This window comes from Diadema antillarum, unplaced genomic scaffold, assembly GCF_040938485.1.
Source record: "Diadema antillarum isolate AM-2024a unplaced genomic scaffold, OU_Dant_1.0 scf00000107, whole genome shotgun sequence".
Taxonomy (NCBI): Eukaryota; Metazoa; Echinodermata; class Echinoidea; order Diadematoida; family Diadematidae; genus Diadema; species Diadema antillarum.
Window position 1 is genome coordinate 2,430,001 of NW_027270996.1, and position 17,010 is coordinate 2,447,010.

The 17,010-nt window shown below is 41.7% G+C and overlaps 1 protein-coding gene across 2 annotated transcripts in view; it reads left to right on the top strand.

Annotated features, from left to right (window-relative positions):
* The window catches only part of LOC139719196 (uncharacterized), a 44,626-nt gene extending 29,281 nt beyond the window's left edge, over nucleotides 1-15,345 (top strand). For both annotated transcript variants that reach the window (XM_071630624.1, XM_071630625.1), the window contains one exon: nucleotides 12,976-15,345. In XM_071630624.1, the coding sequence (XP_071486725.1) occupies nucleotides 12,991-13,881 (891 nt within the window). In that variant the 5' untranslated portion in view covers nucleotides 12,976-12,990 and the 3' untranslated portion in view covers nucleotides 13,882-15,345. The remainder of the gene's footprint in view (nucleotides 1-12,975) is intronic.
* The last annotated feature ends 1,665 nt before the right edge of the window (nucleotides 15,346-17,010 follow it).

Genomic DNA, 17,010 nt, shown 5'->3' on the forward strand with positions numbered 1-17,010 from the left:
ACATACCGAGACAACGATCGGCATGTTGTGATTAGAGTTTTTCTGGTTTCGATCGGCGAAATCAGCAAACCATAATTGATTGAAGTAGTAGAAACAAAACAAAACAAGAAAACATGAAGGGGAAAAAAAGGAGGAGGTAATAGGCAGTAAGAACATGAACAATATTCTTTAGAAAGAAGAGGCGTGTCGTCTGGTTGAAGACTTGAATACAATAAACATGTTGCCGATTTCCATACCAGTCAGCCAATTATGTAATCTCGCTTCCAGATGACCATTTCTCTGTCATCTGCTATCACTTATCAAAGTCTCATTTAAGGAGATCATTATTGCATTGCATGTAAGGAGAGAATGTATCTAACATACCTATGACTCTGACATAGTGACTCAACGCTTGCGCCGGAAAATGCCCCCAAACGCGCGCTCCAGGCGATTGGATGGTTAATGAAAGAATAATAAGATCAAATGCCTGGAGCAGCAACTATGCGACCATGAAAAACGGAAATCACTCGTGATCGCCCAAACGTGCGAACACGACGTTGTCCTAGGGACGACCGTCCTATCACGTGTCTCTTAATTAGCGGGAAAGTGCAGACGGGTCTGCTGATGAGATCCAGCAAAAAGGGGGGAGGGGAGCTCTAAATTGGCGGCAGAAAAACTCCCGCGAAAATCTTTCTCATCATAACCGCCTGGCGATGTCAGACGATCACTTTGAACCCCAACATTGATTAGAAGTTGAAATCAGAGATGTCCTGTTTGTTAGGCCGTCTTCCATCAACAAACACTAGGACAGTGTTGAAATAAACAGCAAAATCAAGGTTATCTTTAATGAAAGGCAAACTCAGGATCTCAGGACGTAAGTAAAATCTATGAACAACAATCTCTGGAAGTTTTGAGATTTTCAGTGTCAGGAAGTCAAGACCTATAGACGAAATTTGATAGAACCGACCATTGATCATCTGAAAGAGATTTCACTCGCTTTAAGTTTGTTTTGTTGATAAAACATTCCATATCTCACTTTCTCAAGGATAGAAAAAAAAACCCTACAAATGGATTCATGCAAAGTAAGTGAAAGATTTACAGATTATATTCTTCAGAGTCAAGTGACAAAAGAGGCAATTAATGTGGAAGCTTTTTATGGACATTTTAGCATCTACGGTCCTAGCTTCCTTGTGAAGTCATATTTCTAATTTCATTATCACCTTTTTCACTCTTAGTGTTTCCAATATTTCGCTCGAACCAACTATTCGAGGAAGTTCAAGAAAGTGCAGGTGTTATTTACTCCATTCGAAAATGAAAAGGAAGACCAAATAATCAACACTCAACTGAAAAATGATGATTATTATGATTCGATGTATCTAATTCGAATTTCGGCATACAGACTATCATTTTTGTCTGTAAACTGCTCAAGTGCCTCCGAAAGTAAAACCTACGTGTAATTATATTATCTTTTAGGAAATGTATACGGCGTTCATACAACGCTTTCCGTTTTTGTTGTTTGTTTGTTTGTTTGTTTGCTTGTTTGTTTTATTGGTGTGTGTGTGGGGGGGGGGGGGGGGGGTTAAAGGCAAGGGCAAGACAAAGTATTCATGGCCCAAAGACATGACCTCTTCGCTCCCGTGGTATGGGTTAACGATCCCATAGCAACGGCAGTCGGTCATTATGTCTCGAGGAGCGAGGGCGGGCACGGCGCCTCGTGCCACCAGCCCACAGCCCCGAGGTGCTGGGCGCTTGTACGAGGCATTCTGGAGTGGGCATTTTGAGGAGTGTTCTCAAGTGTGGCGAACCTACTCCGGGGTACAATGTTTATGAAGTGACAAGCTATGAAGTACCAGCGCTAAGTGAGAGGACACTTAAAAGTCTAGAGATGGCCGTTTTGACTGGGCAAAGATATCAAGGACCGCCGGAAGTCAGTCACGTACCGTCCCTCCCCCCCCCCTTACCCCATCCGTTTTGTCTTTATGACAAATTGTAAGCACGCGTTAAATACAAGTATAATGATACTGTTTCAACAATATCATTAATGTTGGACCTGATTTTTATCAACACAATCGGCAGAGTAAAGCGTGTTAGATGAAACTTCTACAACACAAAATGCAAAGAGGAAATCTTTTCTCGATTACTCTGCGCCATTTTTCTTTCTTTTTTATAAATAAAATGGCAGACAAGCAAGAGCACATATATCTTCCAATCACTCGCAAAGAATTGAAGACTTCTATTTGCAGATACGCTTCTCCTTTCTCCCGTTTGCCAATTTGCTCTTGTCAGTAGAATTTACAAAGGAGGAGGAGAAGGAAAAGGGGACATGACATACCGTTCCCATCAGTCAAACGGAACATCAGCAAACAAACCGGATCATGAGCAATTGCTCTTCTGAAAAACATGACCATGAAATGTCTGAATAGGGGGAAAAAAAGAGGGGAGAGATGACGCAATAAGGGTTACACAACTCAATTTCCAGTGGAACAGAGGTGATATTGATAAGTGGTATTACAACACCAGGTGTCATTGGTCGATTGAAAAAGGAACAAGACAAATCTCATGAGGAGCAGAGAAAACGTTTCCATCCTTGTTGGTTCGATCCAGATCTTCTGTGTGCATTGCAAGCGGATGCAATGGATGTTAAGGGGTTAGCGAATAATGATGCAAACAAAATTATCTGCAACCAGTCAGGAAGAGCGAGACGACAAGGGCCAGGTATAAGCCCCTTCGTCCCCTAAAGGGAGAAGAAGAAAGAAACAAAAAAGAACAAAACTGAAAGTCAAGAAAAGATGAGAGAGACCGCTGTTCCAAGTATGGGTGCCAAGTTCGGCGATACGTAAAACCGACACCTTAAGTTCCCCTTTAAAGTTTCGAAACATTTTGATTGTGATTTTGATATATGGCATTATATAGGCGCCTTGGGAGTGGCGTATTATGAACAGGCAAGAAGATTATCACCTACACCTCGGACTGTGAGAAAGAGAAATATAATAGCCTTGATGAATATCAGCAGTACATAGTTATAACTTTGATCTACGGGGGCTTTAAAGGTCGACACTGGTCGAACACGCAAGTATTTCAGCCACTTGTATGTATATGGTGTAATGTGTTCCATTCTTTAATCATAAAATACCCTTCGCACGAACGAAAGGTGGAGAAACATTTCGGAAGCAGGTCCAAGGTGCGACCCTATAAACCCTACGTCACTAGCTGCAAGCTCTGCCGATTCCCACAAAAATTGTTATCATCAGCTTCACCAAAGTGCACATAGCGCTGACACATCGCGTGTCGCGGGTCCAAACCATAGTACGTGTCAACTTTCCCGCTCGAAAGATAGATGCCCCCCCCCCCCCCACCTCTCCCATTTGTCTCATCATAATTTTACATGCAGCAATCTGTACATTATCTTTTCAGCCGCAGAAAGCATCGGAGTGCCGGCAATTATTGTGGAGTAATGGAAATCGGAAGGGACATAAAGAGCTAATTTCTTCCTTCTTGGAGTGTTCGTTTCTTGCTTCGTTCTCTGTTTGTCTGCCTGCCCCCCCCCCCCCTCCCTCTCCATCTCTACCCCTCTCACCGGGTCTGTTTCTCTCACCCTTTTCTTCCGCCTCTTTCCCGCGGTACATTATTAACATGTGTTTCTATCCTACCCGGAGTCTTGCGAGAGGTTAAACGCATAATGTAGCTCTTCTGGGGGTACAATTCTTGCACTCGGCTGTCAGTGAAACCAGGTTGATAGGAGGAAGGGTGTATACCCTTTCGTCAAGACCTTCTTCCTGTACTCACTTAAATCATGAATGATGACTTATTTATAGACATAGAGAACCGCGAGAGGGTTCGCCCATCCGAGAAGGGCAGTATAACTCACCCAAATCCACTCGTACGAGATAGAACGCTGGCCAATTATAGACGCGCGATCTGTTACCGTCTTCACGCCGAAATCCCAGACCCCGGCGTTGAATTGTATCAACTGGTTAGGATCGATGAGTGTTACCCAATATGTAATCTCTGCCACCCGCGCTTTGACACGAGAAAGGGTGAAAGTTTGACGTATTGCTAATGACCGTTAATAGATTGGGAGATTGTCCTATTTGAAACACATCCTCTGCTATAACAGCGTATATACTCGCATCAGCTTGAAAGTAGGTGTATGTGTGCATGTGCGTGTGTGTGTGAAAAAGAGAAAGACACAGACAGACAGACAGACAGACAGACAGACAGACAGACAGACAGACAGAGTCAGAGGGAGGGGATAAGGCAAGGAATGCGGAAAAGACAAACGTGAAATGAAGAAAAATGAGGCACTACCAGCCACATTTCCCAGACTCTACTAATTAGATTTTTTTTTGTCTGAACACAGGGGGGGGGGGAGGAGGGTTAGGGGAGGGGGGAGGGGGGGACAGATGCATGTAGTGATAGTCACCCATCTTGCTTGTTATACCTTCATACAACACACAGCATCGAGACACATACTGACCACTTTAAACAAAACTGCTTTGTCATGGAAAAGAAAATCAAACCCAAACAAGCAATCACGCGTCCAAAAAAACAACAACAAAAGAAGTGAAAGAGCCAAGGTTGTTGAAATGAATACCCCAAATCGATACATGTATTGCCCTGAAGTAGAGTCAGTTTCTGAGAAGGCATTTTATTTCCTTGAAGAAGATATATTTCTCTTGAGATGCCAAGCGGATGTGACAAGGGCAGGGTCGGGATAGAATGATGCTTCATTCAATATGCCCGACGAAATCCTCATCATAAACAAACCTTTTATGGCCAATCTGGTCATAACGAAGAAAAAACGAGAGACGGATTTAGCCAGGGCTATTCAGAACATGACGTTGTAATATCCATTCGGCGATCGGATCATTTCTTTCAATTTTTGCGTCTTACTAAATTCCCAGGTTGCTTCGTACTCTTCCATCAAAATGTGATAGCTGTGTAAGTCGCCAGACACTTAACATGTTTGATATGTAAATACGTATACATATAAACATACACAGCACAACACAACACAAAAAACACATGCACACATACACAAGTACACACATACATGACATACACACACAAACTCTCTCTCACACACACACATAAATATTATAGTGTATTGACTAACAAAAGTTTATATATATGCAAAAAAAAATAGTACACACCAGGTTGAAAGATGCGTGCATTTTCTAACGATGATTCTAATTCGTTGGTCTATTCTAATATCGTAAAATGGTTGTGTTCTAGCGAATTGCATCACAACTATTATTGATAGAAGCATTCGTATTCATGCATCCTCGGCGTTTAGTTTTTGAAGATAAAAAAACAACAACAGACAAAATGATCGTAAGGAGCGTGTGCGAAGCAGAGCATTCTATTGATCTCGACGAGGCGTTGTGCTGTAGAGTGTAATGCACTTTTTTCAGTAACTAGTGTGTGTTAGCTAACGACCATCGATGTCACGGCTTTAGGTGACGAGGTGGGCGAGATGCGAGAGACACGGATTTGGCCGCCCGGATTTATGGCTGCCCTTTGTACGCCATTGTGTCTAGAGTGCGCAAAGAATCACTTCTCTTGTCAGCAAAAACTTGCACGGCGTTTTGCGGCTCTTCTTACATGACGCGTGATTTTTCACGATCAACCTCTCCCCACCCCCCACCGCCACTCTCTCTCTCTCTCTCTCTCTCTCTCTCTCTCTCTCTCTCTTACAAAAAAAAACTCTGAAAGAACGGCTAAAACATGAAGTTTGTCGAGCGATTCCATCAAAGCTTGGTCCAAACGATCACCTTAAACAGCGAGGACGTATTTAGATCGTATTTCGTTCTTGTCGCCCAACTTGAGTGGACGTGTGGGCTGCCCCCTTACGCTGCTGAGTAAACCTCGTCGTTTAACAATGTCATCGGGAGGATTTCACGCACTTTAAGTGAAAGGTCAGTCCCGAAAGTCGATAGCGGCCGAGTTTTGAATGGATTTTCAGAGAGCCTGGGCGTAGATCTCTACTATCTCTCCCTCTTTTCTTTCTTTCTCTGTCTGTTTGTCTGTCTGTCTGTCTCCCTCTCTTTTAACCTCTTTGTCAGCACCAGCATCTTTGCGCTCTCCCCCTCCCCCCCCCCTCCCCGTAATGAACGGCGCGCAAGAAGGCAAATACAGCGATTCATGAATGTGAAGAATTAACACGTTAGGAGCAGCATCGTCGTGATCAACTCTTCATCATCCCGCGACTTGGAAAGGTTGACATCAAGCAAACTGTTGAGCGTCTTGAAATTACTTCTTTTTCATGGAGGGGGTGGGGGTATATTCGGAGCACAATTCACTATAGGGATCGCACGATTTGAGGTGTGGCAAAGAAGCATGGAATTTCCAGTTGGAAACAGTTCATTTCTCGGGTTCTGTTGGTGTTTTTTTTTTCATACAAAATTTTGAAAATAGGGAAATATGACTGTAAGCATAAAAGATGATGATTGATATATTTCAGCCATTGAAGTGTCATTCCGAGTACTTGATATTTTTATTTCATATTGGACCTTTTGACTTTGTAAAACCTTTTCTTTAACAACGTTGTCATAGCGAAAAATATAAACGGGGACCGAATCTCTTGAAATTTATTGCATTGTGTCTGATTCGACGTGGCTCGCAAACCGTTATACCTGTATACTAGTAATCGATACTTTACACCTCTTTTCTGGAATCAGATGGCCCCTTCTTGGTTGGGTCGTTGAAGAGATATGAAATTTAGAATGTGTAATGGAAGAAGTACGTGATCACTGACAGCTTGTATCATTCTAGTGAGGTTACCTTGTGGTATCTGAAAATCAAAAGTAGGAATACAAACTGTTATAGGTCATTGTTGGTGATGTTTAGACAATAAACACCAAAATGTATGTTAAGGTTCTAAAGCTGTACATGTTGTACATAATAAAGTGTTTTTAGCGTCTCTATACTTATCTATAACTGTAGTCCATTCCAACCCTTCCTTTATACTAAGTCTCTGCAATGTTTTACTCTTTACCCTTCCAAGAAGCATCTTCTCCCCTCCCCCTTCCTTTGGTCTTGTCCTTTCTCCCCCATCGCATACACCCCGCTCTTTGTATTACCATTAACGTGTCTTCCTTTCGCATTCCTTATATTCTCGCTTTCACTTTCCCGCCAATCTTATACTTCACTTGCGCTACGTGTCTCACACTGAAAGAATATTTCCGTCGTGTGTGTAAATACAGTTCACTCTACACTGTGGAATAAGCCAGTTCGCAGTTCCACTTTGCGCATGAGCAGAAAAAAGGCCATTCGGACCATCAGGCACGTTGATTTTTTACTTCACTGGGATAAGCATCTGTAATGTAATGATTATTCACGTAATCCTCATAAATTGTTGCTTGCCAGCACATCCACCTGACAGCAAAAGTGGTATTTGGTAATATCAATAGAAAGAGAATGTTAATTCATTCAATGCAAAATAATCAAATGGATGTTTTCACAGGCGTTTATTGAGGGATCATTCTGGTCATCTGGTCGCTACGCAAGTTCATTCTTTGTTTGAACAGGATTGATGAATCCCATAAATTGTTACGTAAAGTTTATGCATTCTGTCGCTCTGAAAACGAATGAAGTGCCCCTAACCGACTGAGAAAAAGAAAGGTCATTCGTACCAATGTGCCATGAGCTATAACTTCGAACTGGCTTATACGGTACAAGTCTACGTACTCCCTTTTGTGATTATACAAGTAGTTAGAGGAAAGGAACGATGAAAGTGAGAGCGATAGCGATACTGAAGGAGACATTCATTTACAAATACCACATACCGCACCAGAACAGATAAACATCTTGACACACTCACACAGGTACATACGCTCACACAAACACACACATACTTGCACACGCACACATTGTTACACTGTACACGCATGCACACATATTACATGCACACATTGTTACACTATCACTATACACGCATGCACACATATTACATAGTAAAAGTTCACGCACAAACGCATTTTGTGGATTTTTTCGGTTATTTTTAAACTCATTCTCATGTGTTTCTATCTCTATTTCCCTGTTTGGGTATGTGAATGGTGCCAAATTGTTGTGTCCATTATATCATTTAAGAATGATTTTTCGATATAATGCTATTGCCCTAGAGCAAGAACAGGAATACTGCTCCACACTGTCAACACTAATCTTTAAAGCCGTAAAATCAAGGCGAAGAATATAGCAGTCATCCTTGTAATGTATAAATTTAAAGTTAACACCACCCTTGCTGGAAATGGTGATATCGGTCATGTCGGTGTTATCATGATTATAGGATATCAGTAACTACAAGAGTCGCAGACGCATTCCCCTCCCCCTTCCCGTCTTTTCTTTTAATCATAGTACCCATGTGCTAATTCATATCAGCGCAAAAATACCAAACGGGCAATAGTTTTAACCTCGATTGATGCTTGTTGGAGGGTGATCGTTTTATTTCGTTAAACCATTCCTCAAAAAAAATGAGGCCGTAAGCCAATCGACCGTGCGTGGTTTGATCTATTTGCCTTATTTATTTATCTATTTTATTTATTTATTTATTAAGTCTTCTTTAAAAGCAGGGTAGTCCCGTTCAGTGCCACAAAGGCCTGCTTTACAAGGGAGTCCTGCGTTGATATACATTACATTGCATGTTTGTTTGTTCATTTCCATATGAGAAGATGGCTGGATAGCCCATATTCAGCTACGTTAAGCTGGTCTTCCATGGGGTCCAGTTGGATGTGAGGTGGGACCACTTCACCGGGTTAAACACCCTGCTCTTTACGATGAGTGAATGAAGTGGGATCTCTTACGTGCATGAGTTGTTACTCTCTCATACACGGGACTTCCATTTTATGTCCTATCCGAGGGACAGAGTGTTTTGCCTCTTGCTAGAGGGGACGGTATGCTTACACACAACATTGCTCAGTCCAGACTCGGGTTCGAACCCGGGCCGAACATGTGCACACAATAAAAAACAAGAACAAAACGAACATATGATACAGCTAAAGAACAATCGGTGCGTAAGATCATAAAACACTTAAGAAAGAACATAAAACGAGCAGAGAAAATAGATGATAATCTGAATAATTCATAGCTAGTGTAAAGGGTTCATATCAAATGAGAGATTGATGTTGGCGTACACGATTCTTAAATGTTTGCAATGAGGAGGCTGTGTGAATAAAAATGGGTAACTCATTAAATGATTTTCTTGCAGCATGTGAAGGAGCGTTTCTTATATTCAGTTCTAGGTTTGGGTATATGTAATTGGTTAGAAAGGGCATATCTAGTGGTATAAGTAGTAGGGCGTTTGGTCACAAGTTTGGCTATGTACGGTGGGGCTAAATATTGTGTAACAGTTTGTACACCAGCCTTCAGAACGAGACTGTAGTCAAAACATTTCTTACTTTTTTCTAATGCCAAGAACACGAAGCACGAAACCAAGAAACGGGCCAAGCAATTAAGGTAATGGCTTTGTTGAAACTTCATTTTTTTTAAAGCTGAAATTTTACGGCCTCCTGCAGGCTACATCAGTCTTGGAAGGAAAAAGAGGGATTCCTTTATTTTTAGTACATCAGGTAGGGTCTATCTCCTTGCACGTCGCATCACGTTTATTTTCGTATTTTCTCTGCGGAAAATGGGCTCAGAATACTGTGGCTAAGTTCTGATTTACACACCAAAAATCGTGAGCAAGCTCTGTATACAAATACAATTCGCCAGCACACACTTTTTTTTTGATGTGTAAATCCCTATCAGACGAGTAGGTCTTATGATAATTTTCACCAATTTTTATCGCTGATGTTTACGTAATAGTAGAAGGTCACAGAGATATGGTATAACTAGCTCTTTTTCTGGCATTATATCTTCTTTTCCATTTCTTATTGCCAAGGTCGACATTCTTGAAAGGTTACTTGTATTGAATTTTCGGTGAAACCGGAGGCATTGAAAAAAATGATTTGGGTCATTTAGCGAGTCTTGCGTCTGTAGTTCGACAACACCTGCCTCCGCTTGACCGACGGCAAGGTAACGCATATTGGTATAAATAGATGAGACATCCAATTGATTATCTTTTTTGTCACTAAAGTGGGTGGAAATTGATCAAGAATTGATATGCAGGAGGAAACGGGGCAGACGGCCAGACTGGGAGAGAGGGACAGAGAGACAGACAGAATAAAACAAAACTTTTAACATATAGTTTCCTTTTGTCTGGTCTTCTCTAACGCTCCTCTTCTTTTCTTCAGCCACATTATATTTGTTTTCTTCTCTTTTTTCTACTATTTTTCATCGTTGTTTCTTCTGCTTTATCGTTCCCCTCATCTTTTTCCTCCTCCTTCTCCTCTTTCTCTCCCCACCTTTCTTTATTTATTCTCCCTTTCTTTTTTCCCCCTCCGTCTCTCCAAATCATGCACATCTATTTCTGCAACCGTGAATAAGACAGAATTTAAAGAAATCATTTATAGAAGCAATGTTTTCACGTGGTATTCGTCGCCTGCCAGCTTTAAAGCGAATGCGTTTTTTTTTTTTTTTTGCTCCTTCGACTTTTGTTTTGTTTTGTTTTTTTCTCTCTCGTTCTGTGCAATCAGAGGCCGCGGGTTGGTCAACTGTCATAATACAATTGGATCCGATCAAAGCATTGCGGCGGTCAACCTCGGTTTCTGACCTTCACTTCCAGTCGCCGCGCTCGAATTATCCGGAGAAGTTGACACATTATTGATTTTGCGGGCCAACGTGTTATACCTGTACATCGAACGTTTACGCACAATGGCAAATCCACAATGAGTCTGTTTAAATTTGACCCTGGCGATAGAGTATAGCTACTAAAGGCGGCAAACCAGAAGATCGAATAGACATATACCCACTGCGGCAGAATGACGCACATAAAAACTGTTACGTATGTAGTCAAATAATGTCGTACAGAAACAGCTAAACTTAATCAAGCATGCATCGCATGATTTTCGTTTTTCCTGTAGAACATAACAGACAGATTTTGTCCCAGGTCTCCTTAACACTTGATTTGTTTGTCACTGTGGTGGCACTGCAGTGTGTGTGTGTGTGTGTGTGTGTGTGTGTGTGTGTGTGTGTTTTATCTTCCTTTATGTGGAGATTGAGTTCAGAAAACAGTTCGACAGAGCAGCTGAGAACAGAGAATTTAAGGGTGCTGAGACTTAGCACTCGAAATTGTTGTTATACCGATAAGTTTACATTCCATAATTGGAAGGCAATACACACTCACACACACACACACACACACACACACACACACACACACAAACAAACAAACACAAACAAATACGCACGCATGCACACACACACACAGACCAAACACACACCAATCCACACACACACACAAGAGTAGGAATATAATTGCTGGGTTATTACATCACTTCAACAATGTGATGTAAGCTTTTGGTTTCATTAAAATGTAGCGAAGATTTTAGATCAACGGAAGACCTGTTAGGCAAACGATGAAATCGAAAATTTCTCACCATCTAATTTGCAGATTATGGTTGCGATCGACAGCTCTGCACTGAGAAGACAATGTGGAACCTGAACATCCAATAATGTTCTTATTTCATGTCCAGTTTTAACAACGCTTCCACAATTCCGTTTGTGTGACCCGGTCTACTTACTATTAAAAGTTTAGCTAAACTCGAAGAGGCAATGTACTTTCACTCCCACGTTCTCCTCTATGACGCAGTAGAACATTATTTCGTTGTCATGACAACAAAAGAGATCATGTGTCTGGGAGCATTCGGGCACTTGAATCAGATATAAGAAGGAAAGTGGCAACACACTAAGTGCAAGGATGATAAAGTAAATGATAATCTCCCAAGGTCTTTATCCAATGATATTAAAATAGAGATGTTTGAATGCTTTCATGCTGCGTCACGTGACATATGATCGTGCTGGCTGCTTCTTGCTAAAGACATGATAGACCATCTTTGCCTAGTTTAGTCCCCTATCTCCTCCCCCTCTGTTAATTTGATCCTTTAAAACAGTAAATAATACGGTGCACCTGCAGTTATTGATCAATACAGACCTTCTCAATAATAATACTCAACTGGGTTGAACGATAGTAGCATAAGAGGAACGGTCAAATGGTATTAAGTGTCATTCAGACGTAAAAAGCCTCCCCCACCTCCCCTCCCCCCCCCCTTTCCCCTCTTCTCCTCACCAGCCCCACCCTCCCATCCCTTCCTCACCGTAATACAGATGTTGATCATGAAGATCTGGGAGCTTTTTTGTGCCTTATTCATCTGTACTTTAACCTTGCCCTGCCAACGCGCCGCCTTCTCCGGGCAGCGTTTCTGTAGAAACGTGATTGCGTGTGACATTGTGTAGCGTGTGTGTATGTATGTATGTATGTATGTATGTATGTATGTATGTATGTGTGTGTATGTATGTATGTATGTATGTATGTATGTATGTGTGTGTATGTATGTATGTATGTATGTGTGTGTATAAGGTGTCTGTGTACGTATGCGTGCATGCATACATACAAAATATAATCCTATTTATTCAACCAAAAGCTGGAAGAGACAATAAGACTGACACAACAAGCTCTGCCGAGCATAAACTTCACAGTACATAAATATTAAGTGGACGCTCATGCTCCATTGCTCACAAGCAGGCACATGAACAAATTAGCTTTGAATATCTCTTCTTCCTTGTCAGCCATTTCGCGCACTCTATATTATACAGATTTAAGAAATTGTGTCAGCTTTCCACCTTAAAAATTCAGCAATGGAAAGGATTTTACCAAGGAAAAAAGGAGTCGCTTTTGTTTTGTTTTGTTTTGTTATTTCAATGAATCTTAATCCGTCTATACCACTTTCTTTTTTCCTCTCTCTTATTCTCTAGCTTTCTCTTTGTACTTTGTTCTTCTTCACGTAATCTAGCAAACGCCTTCTCCTGGCATCCCTATCAAGTACCCGTAGATTATCAGCGGATATTGTGTTATGTGTGACCTCAGCTTGAATGCAACCTATTTCTTACTTCTTCTTCCAGGTGAAACAACGGACCATGTCTCGGTACGCCTACTTGTTAGTATGCCTCTTGTTCGGCACTCTGTGCGTGCTGCTCGCCACAACCAAGATCAGAGCCGACGGGGACCTCGCTGCGGTTGACGGTGCCGACGCCAACGCTGAGGACGTGGACAAACGGGCAAACATGTACCGGTCTCGTCCACGAAGACCCGGAAAGCGTGACGGCGAAGGTGACGAGATCGACGATGCTGACTTAGATGAGGAAAAGAGGGCCAACATGTACCGGTCTCGTCCACGGAGGCCCGGAAAACGCGACGGCGAAGCCGACGAGATCGATGCCGTGGACTTAGATGAAGAAAAGAGGGCCAACATGTACCGGAGTAGGCCTCGACGACCAGGGAAGCGGAGTGACGAGCTCGACGAGGACGTGGTGCCCTTGGACGCCGACAAGCGAGCAAATATGTTCAGGAGCCGACCACGACGACCAGGGAAGCGCGACGGAGACGAGGAGATGGCCGACATCGACGAAGACAAGCGAGCCAACTACATGCGAAGTCGGCTCCGACGTCCGGGGAAACGCGACGGCGAAGAGGAGGAAATGATCTTAGACGACAAGAGGGCCAACATGTTCCGAGCTCGACAACGACAACGACCAGGCAAGCGTGACGGGGATGAGGATCTCGATGCCATGGAAGAGGACGACTACAAACGCGCCAACATGTTCCGCAGCCGACCGAGGAGACCAGGGAAGCGCGACGGCGACGAAGAGGACATGGAATTCGACGAGGACAAGCGGGCCAACATGATGAGGAGCCGCCTGCGGAGGCCCGGTAAGCGCGATGAGGATTTGGACTTAGCCGACCTGATGGGCGAGGTTGACGAGGAGAAAAGGGCAAACTACAGGGCTCGCGGAAGATTCGGCGGTTAAAAAAAAAGACATCTCAGCGGCGGAATAGTCATTGCATTAAATCGATCCTCGCGCAATTAAATCATTACCCTATTTGGAGTGAAGGCGCTCAGCTCTTTGTAACTTTCTATCATATCGCAACACAAAGCACGTGAACTTTCTGATTACAGGGCTGGTACATTTAGTTAATTCAGCATTCTTTTTCCATCCCGTGCTCACTGTAATACACTTCAACTGCAAAATTGTCGGAATTGAGGACTTGTTGTAAATTCATAATGTTCGCTTTTTGTTTGGGGGAGGGGATGTGATTGCTTTCATCCTGGCGGGGAGTAGAAAGTTTACCAGCCCGAGTACAGTTTAGATCTGCTAATGATCTGTCAGCGACTGCTTTTCTGTTGTTGCTGGTTGTGACCCATGACTGAGCTGTTACTCTCGGTTACACTATTGTCTTGTTATAACTTTAGGACAAGATCTGGGTATCCAGCAGCAGCACTGTATAGTTTATTCACTTTGTAACTCTCTCTATTTTTTGATAATCCTGAACGTGGGATTACATTTTAAACACTCTCTATGCCAGAGATTTCGTTCCTTCAAAGTCTGAATTCTTTATTGCACGACTCTTTAAGACAATTTGCTAATCATGCACACCACCAGCTCGCTCAAAACTCATACGAGAGCAAACATTCATTTTTAATGAATGGAAATTTAAGTTTCTTTACTGATTCAGAGAATTACTATTGATATAGCTGTTGACTCGCTCGTTGTAAAATGTTGTAAATATTGAGGAAATAAGATATATGGTATATAAAAATTGCACATTAATCTTGTCTGTTCTTGTAAAGTTTAGTTTAAAGATCGGAGTTAATAGGGACAAATCTTTCCATTGAAAGTATTTATGAGAAAAGCTTTGTCACGTGTGATACAGCCGCGTGGTGAGGAAATATCCAATCTTCTGACGATTTTTGACAAATATTTTGACAAGGCACCACATTTTCACTTACCTGCACAGCTGCTTGGTACTTCAAGCAAGCTTGTTTCATCAGCAGACTTGTAAATACAATCTAAAAGTTTATGACCAATGAAGGACCACCACTCTGTTTTAGTATCACGAACGACATCATCAAACGTCCGCAGAATAACTAGGCACTGGAGCACGTGTAAGTAGAGTGAGAATATGTGACTTGATACACAACAAAGGTTAGCATTTGATTTAAAAAAATGTAATGGGTCATCATGGTCAGGACGGCTTTTGTTAAGGTCTTCGACTTCTTCGAACATGATTAGTTTCAATTTCTTTCTAAGACTTGCACCAAGAATTAATGTATCACTCCACTGTATACCCGTGCACAATGGTTTGTAATAAATTTAAGGTTTATATGATGTTTGGAGGGACTGTATAAGCTTCTTCATTCTCGTCACCGCTTCTTTTTCATACTCTGTCTGTTCAAGCCGACGTAGATATTAAAGCACCAAATGTAAAAGCCATTGACACGCGTCGTAAGATGTTGCTTTATTTTTGTATGGTTGTATCATGGATTTTCTCTCTTAAGGGAATATATTATTCCACAGGGGGTTAAAAGGAAAAACCTTCAAAGCCACTCATCGATGGGATTCGGCGGGAATTCTTCTTCTATCTTTTTTTAACACCACAGCTTTTCTGCAGTAAGTAGATGAAGCTCGTTTGTCATATGTATGCTGATATCTACAGCGGAACGTTTTAATGTATCTGGCAATAAAAGGAAAATTGCGAAACGAAAACGGCACCTTTCTCCTTGTTCATCGAGGTATACTTCGGGAAAGTTTGATGAAAATCGAGGCAAAAATCTTATGAAAATTATTCATGCTATAAAAAGATGCAAAATTTTGAAGACACAAAAATAGAGAAAAACCCGTAAACATGACCGTGACTTTCATCACGCGAAGCCACATGTGACGGTAGTATGAAGAAGTCTTAATTCTTCCAGTACTTGATAGATCTTGCATGTGTAACACGATATTGGTAAAAATGAAATAGCTACCTCTTCAGGAAAAAAATGCCAATTCGAACAGCAATGAAGCTGCATAGCACACTCTGACGTATAACTTCATAAGCACATAAGACTATCTCTCATTCATTTGTACAGTCACGATCATACATTCATATCTACCGTAGAAAGCAGCACTTAACACACGTTCGAAACAGATGGGTATTTGCAGTATAGATCATATCCAGCTTTGAAACAACTTTGATATATGGGAGTTTACAGGTAGTCCTTATTCTGAGAGTGCAATAATCTTCATCTCGAATTAAAAAAAAAACACGCAAAATGTAAAGTTTCGTTCACATACATTTGAAAGGCACAGTGAGGAAATTGCTGGTACGTTGACAATTTCATCTTGAGACGACGAAGCAACGGTGATTTGGATCAGTCGGTAGCGCGTCTGCCTCCAGATCCAAAGTACCTAGGTTCGATTCCCGAGTCTAACTGAGTTGTGTGTAAGTATTCTGTCTCTTCTAGTAAGAGGAAAAACACTTTCTCCGTGCGATAGGACATTAATGGAGGTTCCGAGTGTAAGAGAGTCACAACTCATGCAAGTAAAAGACTACACTTCATTCATTCATCCATAGCAAAGAACTGGATGCATAACTCGGTGACGGGGTCCCGCCTCTCATCCAACGGACCCCATGAACGACCAGCCAGTGCAGCTGAATATACGTAGATTGTCCAGCCATCTTCTCAGATGAAACAATGAAACAAAACCAAAACAAACAAACAATTTGGTAGTCAAAGTAACAGAGCACAAACTCAAGGAATATTGTAGTAATTATGTAAACATTTGAAAATACAGCTTTAACCTTTTTAGAGTATCAAAAGCCCGTGAAAGGTTTTTCACATCGTATGTAGTTGTGGGGAGGTGAACGATTACACGCAGTTGTGCCAAAAAATAAAAATAAAAATGCCATTGAGATGCCCTCCCTCCCCCCCCCCCAAAAAAAAAGAAATAAAAGTATAGGAAAATTAGCAGAGACATTAAATGACAAAAAAGTACGTAAGTGTTGTGTAACCAAAAGTCATTTTCATTACTCAGTTATATTTCATAAAGCGAAAGGGAGCACAACTGATTCCTGTTAAAGATCGAGTGTCAATCACTTCTTTTATTCATTTTTAT